The sequence below is a fragment of the Leopardus geoffroyi genome, chromosome A2 (genome assembly GCF_018350155.1).
Source record: "Leopardus geoffroyi isolate Oge1 chromosome A2, O.geoffroyi_Oge1_pat1.0, whole genome shotgun sequence".
NCBI classification, from domain to species: Eukaryota; Metazoa; Chordata; class Mammalia; order Carnivora; family Felidae; genus Leopardus; species Leopardus geoffroyi.
The window spans coordinates 31961647-31981080 of NC_059331.1; the positions used below are offsets into that span (position 1 = coordinate 31961647).

Sequence of the window (19434 nt, forward strand, 5' to 3'; positions counted from 1 at the left end):
GCTTCCAGGTACATTTAACCTGCGATTTTCAAACTGGGTTCAAGTTTGAATTTATAAAACATTTCTGGAGGGTGTGATGGGGAACAGGAGCCAAAGGGGCTTCCTTCGCGTATTTGCTCAATCCCTTGATGTTTACAAATGTGTCAACCGAGACCCAGAGATGAGATGAAGTAAAATTAGAGGCAGAACAGAGAAGCGCCGAAATCATGATTTCCCAGCCCACTGCCTCCTCCCACCCAACCTTGGGGCAGAATGTGAACTTCCGTTACGACGAACCGAACATTCAGTACTGTCCGGTGGGCATGATCAGTGGCTGACTGCTGGCAGTATATCCGCCCTTGTCTTACTGCAGAGACTCTAAGAGGAGGAAAATACTCAGTAGCTCCTATCTCAGTCCAGTGACGTTAAATCCCGTGTAGTGGTTTTGCAAAACCTTGAGGTTGGCAAATCAAAGTAATGAATACAAATGGCATTCCAGATGAGTATGCTTTAGCACCATAAAAAAGAAGTTTTTAATTGGCATTCCAAAAAGTTTGTTGAACTTAAATGCTTAGCCATTGGAAATCAGTCTTCTACCCTCACACACACAGATAGACACATCTTCAAAAGCCAACTTTTTTCCCTTCTGGCAATATGTATCTAAATGAAATGTGTATACCCTTTGATTCAGTGATTCCACTTCTATAAATGTATCCAATAGGTATTTTCACGTATAAAGGCAACGATGATCCATAAGAATGTCTGCTAAAGGAACGTTCACAATAACCAGACATTTTTAAACACCCTTAATGATCATCAGTGGAGAACTGATAAAGATAAATGTTGGTGCATCTATACAACGGGGCTTTTTAAGTCTTTTTTTCTTTTTAAACATTATTTATGTATACTGATACTAAAAGCTCTCCAAGATCTATTGTTGAATGACAAAGAGGAAGTAGTTATGGTATGCCACCATCTGTGTTAAAAAGCAAAAGTTATGTACACATACACACATGTATATTCATAAGGACATATCCATAAAATATATGCATACATTATATATATATATATATACATATATATGCATCAAGGAAGGACATCCAACTAATTCAAAATATATAATTTTGATACAATTATTACTATATTTCATGGCATGTGAGGCCACCGTAGGCACATAATAAATTCTTTTTTTTTTTTAAGTTATTTTGAGAGAGAGAGAGAGAGCGCATACATGCGCACACAAGTAGGGGAAGGGCAGAGAGAGAGGGAGAGAGAGAATTCCACATAAGGTTCCACACTGTCAACGCAGAGCCCAACACGGGGCTCAGTCCCACGAACCGTAAGATCACGACCTGAGCCTAAATCAAAAGTCCGAAGCTTAACCAACTGAGCCACCCAGGCACCCAAACCAATTTTCTAGAGTGAATAAATTCCCTGTATGCTTTTACTTCCCAATGTGTTTTATAAATCAAACTTGACCCCAAAATGTCATCCCATTTTTTCTCATGTTTTTATTACCAATTTAACACTCTTCCCAGATAATTTGGAGAAGCTGGTCAGGAACGTCCATCAAAAAGGCAATTCCAGCTTAAAGCCTTTCACACGAAACGATCCTGCAATATAGGCAACAAGGCAGACTTTCCAGCAAGCAAAGTTTTTGAATGGTGATTATTGAATTAAGAGGTTAAAAAGGCACATGCCGTTTTCTGTTCACACAAAGGCGGTAAGGTTTCACAGTAGCACTGTGGCATACTTCTCCACGTATGTAATGTGAACCCAGGCTCTCTGCCTAGTCTGCTGGTAAAATGATAGGGGCTATCAAAGGGATTAATCGTATCCCTTCATTCTATACCCTTTAATCCTAAAATAAGCAGTTCTAAATGCATACCAAAATGGAATATGCACTTTTTCAGAGGGTGAAATCAGTACTATATGAGGACATTCCTGAAATGTTCCAGGTTATTCCTCGATAGATAATGGCGCAGATTCACAGAGAAGTTGAACTATAGGGGAAGGAAATACTCTCGCTTTAGTACTTATTATAACCATGTGTAATTGAATTTACTCTAGTAACTTATGAAACCTGAAGGTTTCAGATGAAGTCATCTCTACCTCAGAACAAGGTATTCTGGAATAGCACACCTGCCCTTAGCAAGCACTCCCAAAATTAAAACCACGATTTTGGATCCTCCATCATTGAGAACACAGTGCATATCCTATTGCTAGAAATGACAGCTCTAAATCCTTCAAAAGTAGTCTAAACTAATTTTTGACCCTTGGGCAGTAGCTAAGATATTAGAACCTTTTATCCAACATGACCAACATCTGTAGTCCAACCAGGTGGCATGAAATTAGGCTGTGGTTGACTGAAATTGACAACAGTAATGGCCTAAACAAGATAAAAACTAATTTCTCTGGCATGTAAATACGGCATGGAGTTATGTGATCCAAGGCTACGATGGTGCCTCTATGGGCACCAGGAACGCAGGTAATGCCTGTCTTGTTCTGTTTCCCTCAACACGGGCTTCCACGTCATGGTCCAATTTAACTGCTTGAGCTCTAACGGTCACATCCACATTCCAGCGGGCAGGGAGCAGGGATACATGCCTTCCCTTGAAAGGTATACCTCCCACAACTTGCACTTACTATTTAACTTCTAAGCCTTTGAGTAGAACTTAGTCAAATGGCAACCCCTAGGAGGGAGGAGGGCTGGGAAATACTGTCTTAACACTCAGGCTCTATGTCAGACAATATCTTAAAAGTTTCATCTCCAGGGTCACCTGAGTGGCTCAGTCGGTTAAGCATGTGACTTCAGCTTGGGTCATGATCTCACGGTTCATGAGTTCAAGCCCCCCATTGGGCTCTGTGCTGACAGAGCTTAGAGTCTGGAGCCTGCTTTGGATCGTGTATCTCCCTCTCTCTCTGCCCCTCCCCTGCTCACGCACTCTTTCTCAAAAATAAACACACATAAAGAAAACTTTTTAGAAAGTTTTATTTCTAAGGAAGAAGGTCATAGATGTAGGGACAACCAGCAGCATCTATCACATTGAGAAATCGCAAAATAATGATATATACATATCTTAATTTTTTTCTTGAAATACATAGCCATACATGCAATTTATAGGGAGAAAGGAGATTTTGAATATGGGTTTACTAGAGTTACATATCAAACAAACCTATAATGCATCTTCTTCAAATTCCCGTTTGGTTATTTTTAGAGCCATGTCACAACTTAAAGATGTCCAAAAAAAATCCATGTCCTTTTACCATTTCTGCCTCATTCCATCTTTCAGAATCATTTTTCCCAAAACTTAATTCAACCGGGTTGTTTTTAGTATTCATCATTGGGTCATTTCCAAGCATTCAGCTTCATTTTCATAGAAATAACAACTCATTTCTGTTTACATCCATATTTCATAGACTTATGAAGTTAGCATATGTATCTACAGTCCCAAGTGTAACACGCATGAATAGATTTAAGAACAACCACATTCACTCCTGGTAATATACAACTCTACACCATATCTGCAGGGATCAGAGTTTGGTTTGGTTTATCCAGCAAGGGGATTGAGCGAAGAACTCCTCTTCAATTTCTTCTTGCCAAAATCTCCTCAGTTGGCCATTTCAGCAGGAAAGCCTAGTAACGCTGTCACCGTGGGTTAATGGTGACGGGGCCCTTCCTGATTCTATCATCTATGTGCCTCAATCTCAACGTGAGGGAAACCGAGATCCAGAGAATGTCAGCGAGTTTCCAAGTATCAGAGGTATACGCGGCACTCCCCCAAGGCATCTGCTGCTTGCAACACTTTGCATTACTTCTCACTGGGTGAGAATGCCACTGGCTTTGGGGCAGGGAGACCCTCACTGCGATGGCCCAGTCTCTCAGGCTGCACAATGTTGAACATCCCCGTGTCCAAACCACTAAGTGCCAGTGGCAGCCCTTCCAAGGTACTGCGACAAGAAAACAGAAAGGCAGCCCTGAGTGGCCAGATGTCCACATTTCCTAGACGTAGATGTGAATTTTTGCTGTAGTTTTATAGTCATTGTTTTCCTGGCATCTCTTGGATCCCACGATCACAGCTATGGATCTTGCTTACACCCATGGACAATGCCAAATCCTAAGGAATCTTAAGGGGTCTTTTTATCTTCTCGACAGACGTGAACAAAGCTTAGCTCAAAACACACGCGTATGCACACTATTTTAATAATTCATAGGAAAACAGATGCTGTAGTTCATGGAACACAAACTTCGCCATTCTACACAAATCTATTTTCTAACACCTATTTATACTGGACTCGCAAATAAACAGAGACATGAGAAATGCTAACGTCATTAAGAAACAAAATACTTTCTCACACGTCTGCCTAATGACATCCTCTGTCCAACTTTCTATGGAGTCATGTCATGTTTTTCTACTTAGAGAGGTTTTGTATTTTGAAAAGTTAGATCTCTGTATGTCACGCACTACAAATCATTTTCCCAATTCGTCTTTTGACGATGTTTAAGTTATTCATGTGAAAGTCATCTTCCTTTATGATCTCTGGGTTCCCTGTCACCCATTCATTTAGTCAATAAATTCTAGCGGGATTTTTGCCACACATAACCAGGTATTCTTCTGGGCGCTGGGGAATGGAAAGACATGGAAAAAAAGATCCTTATGGCGTTGAAATCTTGTGTAGACTATAATAATTAATTCTAGAGCAGATCAAAATCCAGACAATCCAATGAAAACGTAACACAAGGGCAGGTAGTGGCAAGTGCTCTGTGAAAACCTAAGAGCAGCCTGGAAAAGGGAAGGGATGACACAATATTCGGGATGGCCAGGGAACGCTGCTCCAAGGAAATGCTGGAAGAGTGGCCCAGAGGGAAGCCAAGAAACAAATCGTGTGGACATCTGGGGGAGGTCCCAGCATGGGCAAACGTCTTGGGGTGGAGATATGCCTACTGTGTTTGAGGACCAGAAAGGTGGCCAGTGTGGCAACAGGGTAGGGAATGGGGGACAGAAAAAGAGAAATTATTTGAATTCAGGTATGCCTTTTACTTTCCAAATCTGTAAAAGCTTTCATCCACAAGAAAATTCAATTTTGTTTTCAATTTAAGTTTTGGATCTCTTTTAATTCTAGATGGAAAGCTGCCTGTCCTGGCACAGTTTATTAAATGTTTCCCCCACTACTTTTACAGGTCACCTCTACTGCACACCATGGTGCACAAAGGCTTGGGTCTGGTTTTGGAGGTGTCCTGGCTGGCCTCAAGGACCCATTCCTATTCCAGCAACACACTATTTCATTTCTGTAGCCTTACAATCTATTTCACCACCTCACAGGGCTAGAACCTCATTCATCTTTAGTCATCTTCACAGACACAGACCTTGGCCGGTTCTACTTTGCAGCTGATGAAAGAGCTTGAAAAGTACTTTATTACATTCCATGGCCTCTACGTGACAGGGAGGAGGAGGAGGAGGCCAAGAATATATTATCGCTTAAGTGGGGGGTAGGGACTCTTTTTCCAATCTAAACTGCTGACCCTCAACATCAACACCAATCACTTAGCAGTAATCTAAACTACTTCGTGTGAAGAAAGCTCGGAGACTGCTAATGTGGACAAGTTATTTAAATTATGTTTACCTGTTCTTCCCCAATGCGATAGTAAGTCCTGGAGGGCTGGGCTGTAGTGGTTCGCCAACTATGTTCTCTGGACCAGCAGCAGTAGTAAGCAGCACCTAATTTACTAGATGTAAGTTCTAAGCACCAACGGAGAGCTAATCAATGGGAAACTCTGGGCAGGAAGGGGACACCCCCACCACTGCTTAGAATCTCTAAGATCACTCTGGAGCCAGGCAAAGAATATGGTGCTCAAAGCCCATTCCACAGTCAGAGTCATAAGATCTAACCTTGGTCTCAATACTAACTAGCTGTGGGACCTCGGGGAAGTAACTTCAACACGCAGCACCCGGGTCTTCTCACGAAGAGAAGGATCACGGTGTCTATCTCATAAAGGGTTTAAAGAATTATATGTAAGGATATAAGACATGTGCTTAGAACAGGATATCCTGGGGCGCCTGGGTGGCGCAGTCGGTTAAGCGTCCGACTTCAGCCAGGTCACGATCTCGCCGTCCGTGAGTTCTAGCCCCGCGTCGGGCTCTGGGCTGATGGCTCAGAGCCTGGAGCCTGTTTCCGATTCTGTGTCTCCCTCTCTCTCTGCCCCTCCCCCGTTCATGCTCTGTCTCTCTCTGTCCCAAAAATAAATAAACGTTGAAAAAAAAAAAATTTTTAAAAAAAAGAACAGGATATCCATCGCACTGTGTAAATGGTCAATTGATAGCTCATGTGATAATGATAAGTGGAAAAATCAGAATTTGCTTTCATTTTATTTCAGCTCATTTATTCTGAAAAGCCTAGATCCATTCACGCCGAATTTAACAGAACAGAAATAAGGGAGCGGGGACATGCAATTAATGTTCGACTTTTTCTGGTTGTGTTTACAGAGGAGTGGGAGGAGCTGGGGAGTGGAGTAACTTACTCCTGGCAGGACTTTGTGGAGATGGGATCTATTTCCGGGATTATAAAGATTTTTCTTTGCTAAGGGAGCCCATCTTTTCCCCCTTTGAAAGAGAATCAATTAAATAACCTAGACATTAATTGAAAGCCCCGGGGCCAAGAGTTCTTCCCACAAATAACCCATCCACACGCTATCAGTTCATTTCTTGTACATCTCCCTGGCAAAGCCCAACAAAAGCTACAACAAGATGGATGAACTTCATAGGGTGACCTGGGGGTCAACTGATTCAGACTGCTGAATTAATCAATATGGGCAGCAAATTCCATTCACTGATAGCTGTTTGTACAATCCCTGCCTGTTGCAAGCATTTAACCGCGCCTAGAAAAGACAAAAGGGGTACTCAAAAGGGGTATTCCCTACAAAGGTGCCCCAAAGTCAACACCCAGCCCTCCAGCACTACTGTACTTTTCCAGATAACACATTTAGAAAGCCCTAGCCGGGTGCACTGCAGAAGGATACAAAATAGTATCTGCTTTACTACCATGATTATTATTATCATAATGGATTGAACAGTGGTTCCCCAATAGATACATCCACTTAACATCTCTAAATTTGATTTTATTTTGGAAAGGGGTCTTTGCAGATGTAACTGTGTTAAGGACCTTGAGATGCGATCATCCGGGATGAGGGTGGTCCCAAATCCAATGACAAGGCCTTATAAGAAGGGAAAGGGACACAGACATAAAAGGAAATGCCACCTGATGATAGAAGCAGAGATGGCAGGGACATCACTAAGCCAAAAATGCCACGGACTGCCAAGAGCCACAGGAATCTAAGACAGATGCATGGAGTGGATTTTCCCTCAGAGCCTGCAGAGAGAAGCAACAGTCCTGACACCTTGTTCTTGAACTTCTAGCCTTCAGAACTGTAAAAGAATATGTTCTGTTCCTTGAAGCCACCTAGTTTGTATTAATTTGTTTTGGCAGCTGGAGCAAACTAATACCATTATGTAAAACTCTACATAAAAAACCCACTACAAGGAAATCACACCCTAATGCTACCCGTATCATTCAACAGTTTGATCGGAATTACTTGAAAAATAAGAAATAAACCTGCCTTAAAATGCTGATGTCACCAGGATTTTGAAAGTTAAAGAACAAAATTTTCCAAAATCCCTCGCAGGTGGATACATCTAGTAAGCCGTCCCACCTCCCAGAACCCAGGGAAACCCATTTACGTGTCCTTCCCTTTGAATTCAGATAATCCCAGACCCAAGAGGACGGAGACATTCCTGTCCCCTATTGCCTCCAAATCCGGGGCTTCACAAAGATGAAAGGAAACTGCCACTGTAACTTGCAAACAACTCAGTAAGTCACTGGAGAAGCTCTGAAGGCCAAGTTATCGAGGATGCAAATGACAGGAGTGTGCTCCTGGGTGCCTGACTGTGGAAGAAAAGACTTTGAGAAATTATATTATCAGAGTAATTTCATAGTGTCGTTGAAGAAAGAAAGCACCTGCATTCTTATAATAAGCCCCCGGGAGGCCTAATTCCTCAGCACTCAACTTGGAGGACCCGGTCTGGATGTTACCCGTATTCATAATGAGCCAGTTTTTAAGAATTGTGAAAGCAATTTCTGCATCCCCAAGTAATTTACCAAACATAAAATCAAATAAGGCTCTCATTAAATGCCTCCCAGCCGTCAAATGTGCTTGCTATCTGTTTTGTATCGTGGTGTCATGATCTGTAAAACGCTGGGGACCGTAAGCTCCAAAGCACAGGTCCAAAATCTGGAGATTGTGTTTATTTTTAGCTTGTGGACTTCAAGCTGGCTGCAGAGGGGATGCTCTGTAATCTCTCTCTCGACCTCTCCTGTGGAGGTCTCCTCTGGGAAACATGCAAATGGCATTCTGCAGACCCCTGCCTTTCACAAGCGCCCCAGACCGCCCAACTGAACAGCAAAGCTGCCAACAAGCTGAGTGGAGCCCCCTTCAGTGTATGCAGATCTGATGGGGAAACTGCAAGAAGCCAATCTCTCACCCTTCAGACACCCTACTAAGTTCAAGAGCATACCCCTTGATTTTATAAGAGTTTCACCTTTAAGACTGGATCCACAAATAAACCAACGAGCCCAGCGCTCTTCAGACATTTTGTTCAGGGTAGACAACAGTCTGACCTCCTCCCCAGACCACTGAGAATAGGAAGGCTTTCCCCAAGGTATAGTTTGATATTTAGACAAGAGTCAAAATGCCCGAGCTGAACACCCTCTCTCAGTTGTAGACCTTGCGATCTTGACCCCACTACTTACTGCCCAGGTGGCCTAGGGCATGTTACCTAACCTCCTTCAGTCTCACCTATTTACCAAGTGGCAGATAAAATACGTGCCTCAGAAAATTGTTCTAAGGGGGCCATGGGCCACTGCACGAAAGAAGCCAAGCACAGAGCAGACCGTCAACAGTGTGGGCTCCTTCCAAAGAGCATCTCCCAGACAGAGAAAATTTCGCTACTTAGGCAACCTGCTCAGCGCATTTACCCCTGCCAAGGGGCGACTTTATTCCATTCTGCCATTCTTACCAGCCTTCCAGTCGTGCATAATGGCCCACTTGCTTCTCGAAATTAGTAGCACAAAATGAGAGATCTATAGCAACCAGCCAGCGATGTCAATGAGTGAGGCAGGCCAGGTGTAACACAAGAGAGACTGGTGGGGACTGCAGAAAAGTGAAACACACGTGTTCCTATCAGAAAGGAAGGGAGGAATATGAGCCCAGAATTGTCAGAAATTCTCACTGTTCCAGCGAAAAACCCAAATCTGATTTCTTACACAAAATGTCAAAAGTTGGCAACTCCCGAAAATTTTAAAGCTGGTACCATGTCAACAAAATACAGGTACAGGTACAGGCCAGATCGTATCTTGGGAGTTTCCAGGGTAGGATCTTGGGTTCAAACATTGTGTAAATATCCTTGTTTCTCATGCCTTACAAAAGGGAGCTTCTGCATAATGATCATATAGGTCAAAGTGTCTCCTGTGGCACACCAGAAGCCACAAAAACTGACACTTCTTAAGCAGGCTTGAGTTACAAGGATTAAGCATTTCCTTGACGATGAATGGTTTTCATCTGGACATGAATTTTCATGGTGCAGTTGGTGGGCGCGAGGCACAAAAAAGGCCCCTCTCTACATACTGACCCCGGGAGCAAAATTTAAATGTTATCTTCGTGTGACGGTTTGCAAGTTGTTTTAACAAACATCCTATGAACACCTCATTTAAGCAAATAGATGGTGAGGGTATAGGACCCCATTTTACTCAACTCCATTTCATCTGAAGTGTGTATGTCTCCAGCTAAGTGTGCGATGAGCAATGTGAATCTGCTATTCCTTCCGGAATTCTCATTCCTTTTGAACCTGAACTCCCACGTGGTCGGTGGCGGTGGGGTGCGTGTGTCTGTGTGTGTGAAGGGGACTCCACCTCTTGTGACAGAAGTTCTTAAAACGGGAATCATCACGCATGATAGTTAATGATCACGCGTCACATTTAACAAACGAAGCACGCGGTTCGTGGTGGGGGAAGTGACTTATTCTCGGTCACTGAATCTCCAATTTCCAGGGCCATGAACCCACACCTTCTTGCTCCTTATCCAATCCTGTTTCTGCTCCTCTTTCTTTCAACCACAAACATGTGGAGCTCATGTTAAATACCACACACAATGAGGCACATTACGTGCTGTACCCCATGCAATCCTCATGACAATTTCATTAAGACAACCTTGTAAGAGTACGTGATATTATCCCATTTTTCAGATGAGAAAACCAAGAAAGGCTCCAGATAGGTTAAGTCACATTTTCAAGGATTCTTAGCTAGTAAAAGGCGGAACCAAGATTATAATTCCAGCCAAATGTCATCAAAGCCTATCCCTTTAACCACTCAGCTATAGTGCTCCCAAAGAAGCCCTTATAAGCTTCACAGAAGTTTTTATGACACTATCTCAAAGTACACGTTTCTCCCCAGAGATCACCCCCTACGGCCCTCCCATACACAAGGCAGGTAGAATCCCTTTGATCTCAAAATGCTCAATGATGTGGGACTCATTCCCTTGAGGGAATGCTCTCTCTGTCCATAGGGAACTCCCTCTGGGGTAGTCATTAATGGCAGAGATAAAGGATAACCTTCCAGTTTTTTGAACCGACAGACCACAAAATAACACATTTATTAGGTCCCCACCTCCCTCCCCTTCATCCCACTGACCTTAACCAATACAAGCTTCAGGATGAATGACAACCTTTCGACAGAACGTGAGTACCGCCTTCAGGATTAAAGACAAATAAGATTTATTTTGAAAAACCAAATGACTGACACCAATGCTCTGTGTTTCCTCACTATCCATCGGGTACAAATTGTCACTCAGGGTGATTAAACAAGGATTAATTACAAGGTTGCTGTGCAAGCTGAGATGTTTCAAAGTTTCAGCCCAAAGAACACATAAATATACGCAAATTTTTTCAACGGCAGGGGTGGAACTTGGCACCAGCCATTTGGAGGACAGTTTGATAAGAGCGCCACATAACTATGTTGAAGCAGAAGAAAAGCTATTATCATATAGTATATAATCAGGAACGATGGAAAAACAACCAAAGCAGCCTTGAACAGAAAAGTTTTAATTCAGTGATAACCCATACCCTGGATTCTAAGAGCTAAGAAATGTATTAGATCTTTGCACTCTTTATATAATGACATGCAAAGATGTCCCCAAAAATATTTATTATGAACAAAAGGTATGCTATAAAAGACCATATAGAATGTATATTCTCTGTAAAATCTTATTAACACATAATAATTTGAACGAATCTGAGAAAATAAAAAGCAAGCCATAAGCAATAGATCTCTAGCTGTGGGGTCAGCAAACTTTCTGAACAGGGCCAGGTAGCAAACACTTTCGGTTTCCTGGACCACGAGGACCATCTCAACTACTCAATTCTACTATTGCAAAGGCCACCAGAGAGGATACTAAACGAATGGGCATGGCTGTGTTCCACTGAAACTCTATTTATGGACTTAAAATTGTAATTTCATATAATTTTTATGCGCCACAAAATGTTATTCTTTTTTTCCCCCAACCACTTGAAACTATGAAAACTATTCTTAGAGAGCAGGCTATACAAAAAACAGGCAGCAGCCTGATTTTGTCCCACTGGCTGTAGTTCACTGACCCCGATCTCAAAAGTCAATTAAAGGTCTTCTTCTCTGTGCTATATAAGTTTTGTATGTGTACATGTGTGCGAGAGTGTGATTAAAAAAAAAAAAAACTTTATAACAACCATGCCTTATTTTGAAATGAGAGACAATAATAATATCTCAGGATAAACTAATAGGTTTCCTCAAGAGAAAAATCCTACTAAGGTGTTTCAGTTTCCAACAAGCATGTCATCAAATGCCAATAACATAAGGTGAGCCAAACAGCAAGGTTCTGGGCTAAGTTTCCTTCCCTGCTTTGAAGATTCCAGGCAAAAGTCCTGGGTGCAAACACACATACAAACACACACACGATCGCCTTTTTTCCCCCTTTTCTTGGCATATCAACTGACCGAGACAGCATATTTTTCCTCCCCAAGCAAAATAATCAGTGGGAACCCATTTCTTAGCCAAATTACAATCCACTAAAGGAAACCAGGCCGGCGTCTCCCCAGATCACCACCCTAATCATCAATCAACACAACTGCCAGGGTAACTAAGATGCTTTTCAAGGCAGTCTTGGCTGACCCAGTGAGCACTGCCTCTGGGGCGGCTGCATGGGGCCAAAGTATCCTGCCTGGAGAGGCCGCCGGTTGTCCAGAGACAAACCGCTCTGCATAATTAAAACCACCTCACAACGCTACCAAGGCTCTGGGCTTTCCACATCAGCTGCTCATGAAAGTGCAGCTCCAGGAGGCTTGTTCCGAAAGCCCGCCTTTTAATGCTCAGGTCGAATCTACATTTATCAGCAAAGCTGAAACGTTAAAGGGATTACAAGGAGCTTAGAATCCACTGGCGGTTCATTGATCTGGTCTTGCAAGCCTCATCTCCACGTGCCCTTTAGAAATGGCTTTGGTCTATTCCCTGGTTCTTTGGTTGTCTTTGATTTCTGCACCAATCTCATCCAGGGTGGAGGGGAAGTTTCCTCTAGCCCTGATTCGGAAAGGTTCTCAGATGCCTTTCTTCTAAAACCCAGAGAAGCTACTTGCATATTCCCCTAGACAGGGGTAGAGGCCAGTGATTGGCAAACATTTTCCATCAAGGGCCAGACAGTTAATGCTTTTTGGCTTTGAAGGCCATACGATCTGTTACAAATATTGAACTCTACCACTGTATCAAGAAAACAGCCATAGACAGTCCGTGAACAGATAGATGTGTGTAAGTTTGTTCAGAGAGCTCTTTATTTATGGGCACTCAAGTCTGACTTGCGTATCATTTTTCCTATGTCATGAAATAGCCTTCATTTTTTTTTCCAACCATTAAAAAATGTTAAAACCACGTATGTCTTACGAGCCAAACAAAACAGGTGAAGGGTCAGATCGGCCGGCAGGACTTGCTTTCCAACCCCTGGTCCAGACCACTGCTCTTCAAAGTGTGGTCCTTGGACCAACAGTGTCAGCATCACCTGGGAGCTTGTGAGAAATGCAGAACCTTAGGCCCGGGCCTCCAGCCTGTTCAATCAGAATCTGCATTTGAATAAGATGCCTTGGGAATTCACATGCAAGCCAAGTCTGAAAAGTCCTGGTCCAGACACAGAATTCTGCAGTCAAACAAGGCTGGAATACCATAGACTTGATGGCTGTAGGACCTCGGGCAAATTGTTTAACCCTGAAACTCAAGTTTCCTTATCGATTAAAACAGGTATAAATATTTGCACCGTCTCCTAGGATTGCTATAAGTCCAAGACAAGAAGGATGTAAAAACACTGGCCTGGCGCTGTCCATGCTTTTAAAACCGTAGCTACTATTACAGATGCTTACTGGTTTTTTTAAATCACTTTTTTTGTTTTGAGAGACGAGAATGCTCACTCAGGATTTACAAACTCCAATCACTTCCAGTACCTGACAGGTCACCTAAATACTTGAAGAGATCCTTGACGGCAACAAGAATGTCAGAGATCACAGCAAGCCAAGGTCACGTCCATCTAAAGAGAGAGCCCTCATATGCTACCAGGGAGCAAAGTAGGCTCCTTGCTATCACATCTTTGCATTTTCAAAGAGAAGCTGGAAACCTGGATTTTAACGTTATAAAAAGGCCTCTTAACACACTGTGCAAACCAAAGAAAATCCACCTGCAGGCTGGATGTGACCGGAGAGCCCTCTGCCTTTCAAAAGAGAGGTGACAAGAGGCGGTGAGTCACAAGAAAATGAATCTGGGTTTTCAAGCTAAATCCCAACTCATTCTCCATAGCCAGGAGACCTGGGACAGATTATGTAACAACTCTGAGCCTCAGTTTCTCAATCTACCTCGCAGGGTCTGGTGAAGACGAACCAGAAATGGATGTAGTACGTGGAGGTCTGGACATCCTTGTTATTGCTGACGGCTCTGGCATTATCATTACTATTTTTATTCATCAGTGCCTAGGTATTCACAGGGCAAACCTTCACTGTAAAAACGGCTATTTTTCTCTCCCTGCTCAAAGTGGTTGCAAACAAGCAAGCCCAATTAACCCCCACTGAGAACGCTGTCTCATAGTGCACGAAGAGCTTAGTTATTAATGATTTTGTTCTGCTCACAGTCCATGAAGATGCCTTAATCTTCCTCTTAATGAAAATTTCCTCTGAGCCCCAGCCGCCGTGGGGCTTGCCCTTGGCTGCCTTGACGTGCTGCTTCTTTGTGGCAAGGTCACCTGCAGGGAAGGGTGCCTACCTCTCCCCAGCTGCCCCAGATCAGGTGGAGGAGAGCACTCTGCTTGCCAATTGTGAGCCCTCTGTTCCCCAAGACACAAAAATCCACTTAGGGTTTTCTTCTTGAGAAATTCTACAAATCCCCACAGTCGCCCCCTGCAGGTATGGGTCATGACACAAATGGGGAGAGAGTATAGTAACTCAGGAAAATCTCCATGAACTAAACTAGACTTCCAGAGGACCTTAGGCATCTTTATTCACACAGAGAGAGCCCTGAAGTACAGAGATGTGGCATACGCAGCACTAAGTGGTTTTTTTTTTATATTTTATTTTATTCTTTTTTTTTTAATGTTTATTTTTGAGAGAGAGAGAGACACACACACAGACAGAGCACGAGTGGGGAAGGGGTAGAAAGAGAGAGAGACACAAAATCCAAAACAGGTGCCAGGCTGTCAGCACAAAGCCCCACCCAGGGTTCGAACTCACAAACCGAAAGATCATAACCTAAGGCTAGGTGGGACACTTAACCAACTGAGCCACCCAAGCACTCCTCCAGGGCTAAGGGTTCTAACTCAGCATTTCTCTATCCTTAACCTGCACATGAATCAGCTGGGGATCCTATTGAAGTTCCCACTGAGATTCGCTAAGTCTAGGACAGGGCCTGGGATTTTGCATTTCTAACAAGCTCCCAGGAGATGGTGATACAGCTGGCTCCTGCCCCAGGTCTGAATGAACAGGGTCGTCGTCGTCCTCCTCCTTCCTTTGTTTCATTTAGGTCTCTGCTCAAATGTCACCTCACAAAGTGCCTTCCCAACCACCTTCTCTAAAATGTAATTATTTGTTGAATGAGGGCAGGAATCCAGTCTGCTGTGTTCTCTGCTGTATCCCCAGCACGACCAGAGTGCGGGACACAAAGCAGGAACTCAAATATTTGCTCAGCAGAGAGAGCCCGTGTTGACAGTGGACGGAAATGAGACTCAGGGAGCCTAAGTCATTTGCCCAAGGTCACACAGCTGGTCCGAGCCAGAGCAGGACAGCAGGCCAGCTCCGTCTGGACTTCAAAGCCTTAGCGCCCTCCACCACACCAGAGGAGGAAGCAAACCTTGTTGACAACAGGCTTCCTCCCCAGAACGTTCGTGCCTTTGTGCTGGATGCAGCGACGCGATTCTGTTCCACTTCTGGGGGAATGCCTGCTGGGGGACAGTGGATTGGAGGGGACCTGTGTAGAAGCAGAGATGCCAGCAAAGAGGCCGAGGAGTAATACTTAGGGTGCCTTGGTCCTCTGGGGTAAAGGAAATCCTCTCTCCTGGGGTTAGACCACAGGGAGCCTTTCGGCCTCTGTCAGGCCAGCCTTCGGCTCCTTCCCAGGCACAACTCTCTCTCCCAGCGCCTCACAGCCTCCCCCCGTCAGAGGAGCAGAAAGTGAGCACGCTGGGGGTTCCCAACTGCCAAAAAAGAACACTGCGCTGTAACCCAGAAATGGCTGTCCCTCTTCTCCAAAAGGTCACCCGAAAGTATGCCCATGGGGGAAAAGGAGGGGGCGAAAGCAAGGAGCTGCTTCCTTTCCAGCAATGGTTGGAAATACCATAAAAAACCCCATTCATGGAGCCAAAGTGAAGCCTTTCTGCTGCCGAGGGGGGCGGGGAACGACTTCTTCACTCACGAAAATCCATCTCAGCCTAATGAAAGGGTCTCTTTCCAAAAGAAAGGCTCCACAATGGGCTGAAAATACAACACTTGTTCCCCCATCACAAAATCAGCTGGATTCAAAGGGCTGAAGGTTCTCCAAGAAGCTGTGGTCGTCAGAGTCTAAAGTGACCCGGACACCCAGCAGACTCAAATGGGCAAGCTACGCTTCCTTCCCTGAGGAAGTTCAAAATAATTAACAAACATAGCTAACAGTTACTGTGTGCCTGACACCGGGCAATGTATTTTCAGTATCTCACTTCATCCCTACAAAAACGCCGTGAGTTAAGTACATTGATTCCCAGCTGATGGTTAGGGAAACCGAGACCTAAGGAGGGTGAGAGGCTTACTGGAGGTCAGAGGTCATACAGAAAGGAGGCACGCTAGGCCACACCCCCACACTGACCTACTACCCAACAGGCCCCTGGTCAGGTGACCCAAAGGCTCCAGAGTAGGGGAGGAGCTGGGAATCACTCTCCTGTTCATCACTCTGCCTCGCCCCCCACCCACCACCAGTTAGAGCACAAGACAGATCAGACAGGAAGAGGCCCTTAGTCCTGCCATAATGGATTTGGTTTACCAAAGAAGGTTCCTACACCTATTCCGCACATCACCCACGTTCACGTTTGGGACACACGAGGGGCCAACTATTTGGGCCACAGCACTGGCACTGATGGATGCCTAGGGCTGCCCATTACATATTTATAAGGTCGCCTAGCCGTGCCTCTGACACAGAAGTTATTAAATGCTTGGGAGCCATAAGGGCTGCGCTCAGTGCCCTGAAACAAAGGCAAAGAGGCTGCCAGACCCATCTGAGGCAGGAACAAAAGCATTTAATTTCTGAAGGAGCCGGCTGGGAGTTTCCTCCTAACTGGGTGCCCAGCACGCGTTACCGTTTGGGAGACAGTAGAGAAGCCTGCACGGAGGGGTAACATAAAATCAAAGCAGACCTTTCCTCCCCTGTGTCCAGAGACGGCCTTCATCAAAGGGCCCTATGAGTGGTGGAGAAAGGGGAAAGATGTACTCATCAAAGGGAGAACGTGTGAGGATGTCAGAGAATAGTCTCCTGTCACGCGTTTTCCTTTCTCATGAAGTTGCCAAGAAGGATCCACCTCTTCTCTTGACATCATCAAACTGGGAGCCTGCAAGACTGCACCCCAACTGTTCCCAACCAGAGCCCGAGCAGCCAGATGCACTGGGAGGGCACCCAGATCCCGCATCTCCCAAACATAATCATTCCAATCCAGGCTGGGGCTGCCTGGAAGTCAACATTCACGGTACATTAATAAGAAACATCTGGCCACCGAAGAGGGTTGACACAGCGCAGGCGGGCAGTAGTGGATTTGTGGGTGGGACCCAGAGTTACAGGGGCCGAATTAAAAACACAACTGGCAAACACCAGCTGTCCTCGACACGATGCACTGTGGCCCTTGGAGTCATTGCCAAGTTGCACTGTTTGGGGCTCAGCAACTTAGATACACAGAGTATGGGTAGGAGGGACAGAAAACTCTCCCATCAGGGAAATGCAGCCTGAGCCCAGCTCTCCCGCATCCCCCAGTGTCTGGCCACCACTTCCACCTTGGATATTTGGAGCAGATGTAGCCCCACTCTTAAAGGAACAGGCTTTGCATTCTTTCCATGTGACTTACAAGTGAGATTTACAAAAGGAGATAAATATATGTATGTATGTACACACGCATATATGCATGTTTCCTCCCCTGAAGTGTTAAGTCTTTAGGAATCGGATAAAAGGCATCCTACCTCCATTTATGCAAGGCGAACCCGGGGCACTGGTCACCACAGGCGTTACATGGCTGGCCTCTCTCTATCCGCCCCAGTCCAGTCAACTTCAAAACAAAAAGACAACACAACCATATTTCCACCACGGGGGCTCTCTCCAAAGCCCCACTGGCAACCCAGGCAGAATGACCTGCCCCTCCCACCCCACCTTATCAGATTTGACTCCAAAGTCCCTCTCCCGTTGTGGGGGACTTGGGGCGGGGCGCTGCCGGTGCCCCAAGGGTGGTCTCTCGTGTGGGGAAGGGTGTGAGGACCCAGGCGGGCTACCTCTTGCGTGGCCACCAAGCCACAGAGAAATGGCCATGGCTGGAGCTTTGTCTCCCCCAGACACCATGGTCATGGGTTTCTAAGAAACAAAAGCAAGACCTTTCTGTTCCCCAGAGTCCTGGAGAAGCTACCATCGCGCTTTCGCCTAGGGCGAGGCTGCTGGTCCTGGGAAGGGGGCAGCACAGGACACCCCAAAAGACAGCCCAAAGTCAAGTCCGCGGCTAGAGCTCCAAGAGGCTAGACGGTGGAGCTCTGCAACTGGGATTCCGATCTGCCTTAAGAGGCGAGGGAGGGGGCTTTCCGGGGCACCCCTACACTGTGACACACAGGGCCACGGCTCCCGGTCTCGCGCTCGCCCAGACTGGGGGTCCGGACTTAACCCTTTCCGCGCCTTCGAGCGCTCCCGCGCGCCCCGGACGCGCCCCCGCGCTTGGGGCCGGCTTACCTGGGGCCACAGGTGCGCGGCCGCCGGGCGGAGGGAGGCTGGGCAGGGGCGCTGGAGGAGGCCCGGGGGGACCCGGAGATCGGCCCCGCTCAGGTGGGGGACACTCACCGAGCGGCTGGAGAGTCTTTTCCGGGAGCTCCGGCTGAACATGGCCGGGCGCCTCCTGCACGCAGCGCCGTCCGTCGGTCCGTCCGCACCGCGGCCGGGAGGGCGGGTCGCCTGGGCGGGCACGCTCCGCGGCCCGTGGCCTGGCTGTCTCCGCCTCGCAGCCCCCGGCTCGCTCCGGAGCGCACGCCTCCCCCTCCTCCCTCGCCTGTGCCTCTCGCGCACCCGCCCGCAGGTCCCTCCCTCTCTCCCGGCATCCCCCCGCCTCCCCGGGTTCGCCCCGCGGTCCACGGGCTCTTCCCATCCCTCCCCCGCACCGGCTGCGCCTACTTTCTCCCTTCCCCTGCTTCCCCGCCGGCCCGCGGTGGCCAACTCTGGTCCCGCACCTGGGCCCGCCCACAAAAGCTCTTCCGTCGCCCAAGCCTGAGTTAGGGCAGGGACCACCTGAAGCCCCCCCCCTCCCCCGCCCCTGTTGCTTTGGCTGGGGATAGCGGGTGGAGGGGGGGGGGGTAGGTTTTTTAAATGAAGGTGTAATTCGCCCTTTTCAGTGTTGACAAATCCACACGGACCTGTAAGGGCCAGCACAATCGAGTCATAGAGCAGTCCCATCATCCTCGCAAATGGACTATTTTAAAAGTTTGTGACATGCATGGAATCTAGACGCTAAGTGCTGGGTAGATGGAGGAGGAGGGGGAGGAGGAGGGGGAGGAGGACATATGCCCCTAACTAATTGCACAGCGCCTGGAGTATACCAGATGCTTATTAAGTAACTGTTGAATCATGGCAGGCGAGCTTTGACGC

General features: G+C 46.2%; 1 protein-coding gene across 2 annotated transcripts in view; it reads right to left on the reverse strand.

Annotated features, from left to right (window-relative positions):
• PRICKLE2 (prickle planar cell polarity protein 2) overlaps positions 1-18848 on the reverse strand; it is a 329015-nt gene extending 310167 nt beyond the window's left edge. The window contains exons 1-2 of one of the 2 annotated variants that reach the window (XM_045493430.1): positions 18637-18848; positions 17778-17863 (exon numbers count right to left, since the gene is read on the reverse strand). In XM_045493430.1, the coding sequence (XP_045349386.1) occupies positions 17778-17863; positions 18637-18678 (128 nt within the window). In that variant the 5' untranslated portion in view covers positions 18679-18848. Of the gene's footprint in view, positions 1-17777; positions 17864-18528 lie in introns of both variants that reach the window. The other variant, XM_045493429.1, reaches the window with a different exon arrangement.
• Positions 18849-19434: the final 586 nt, after the last annotated feature.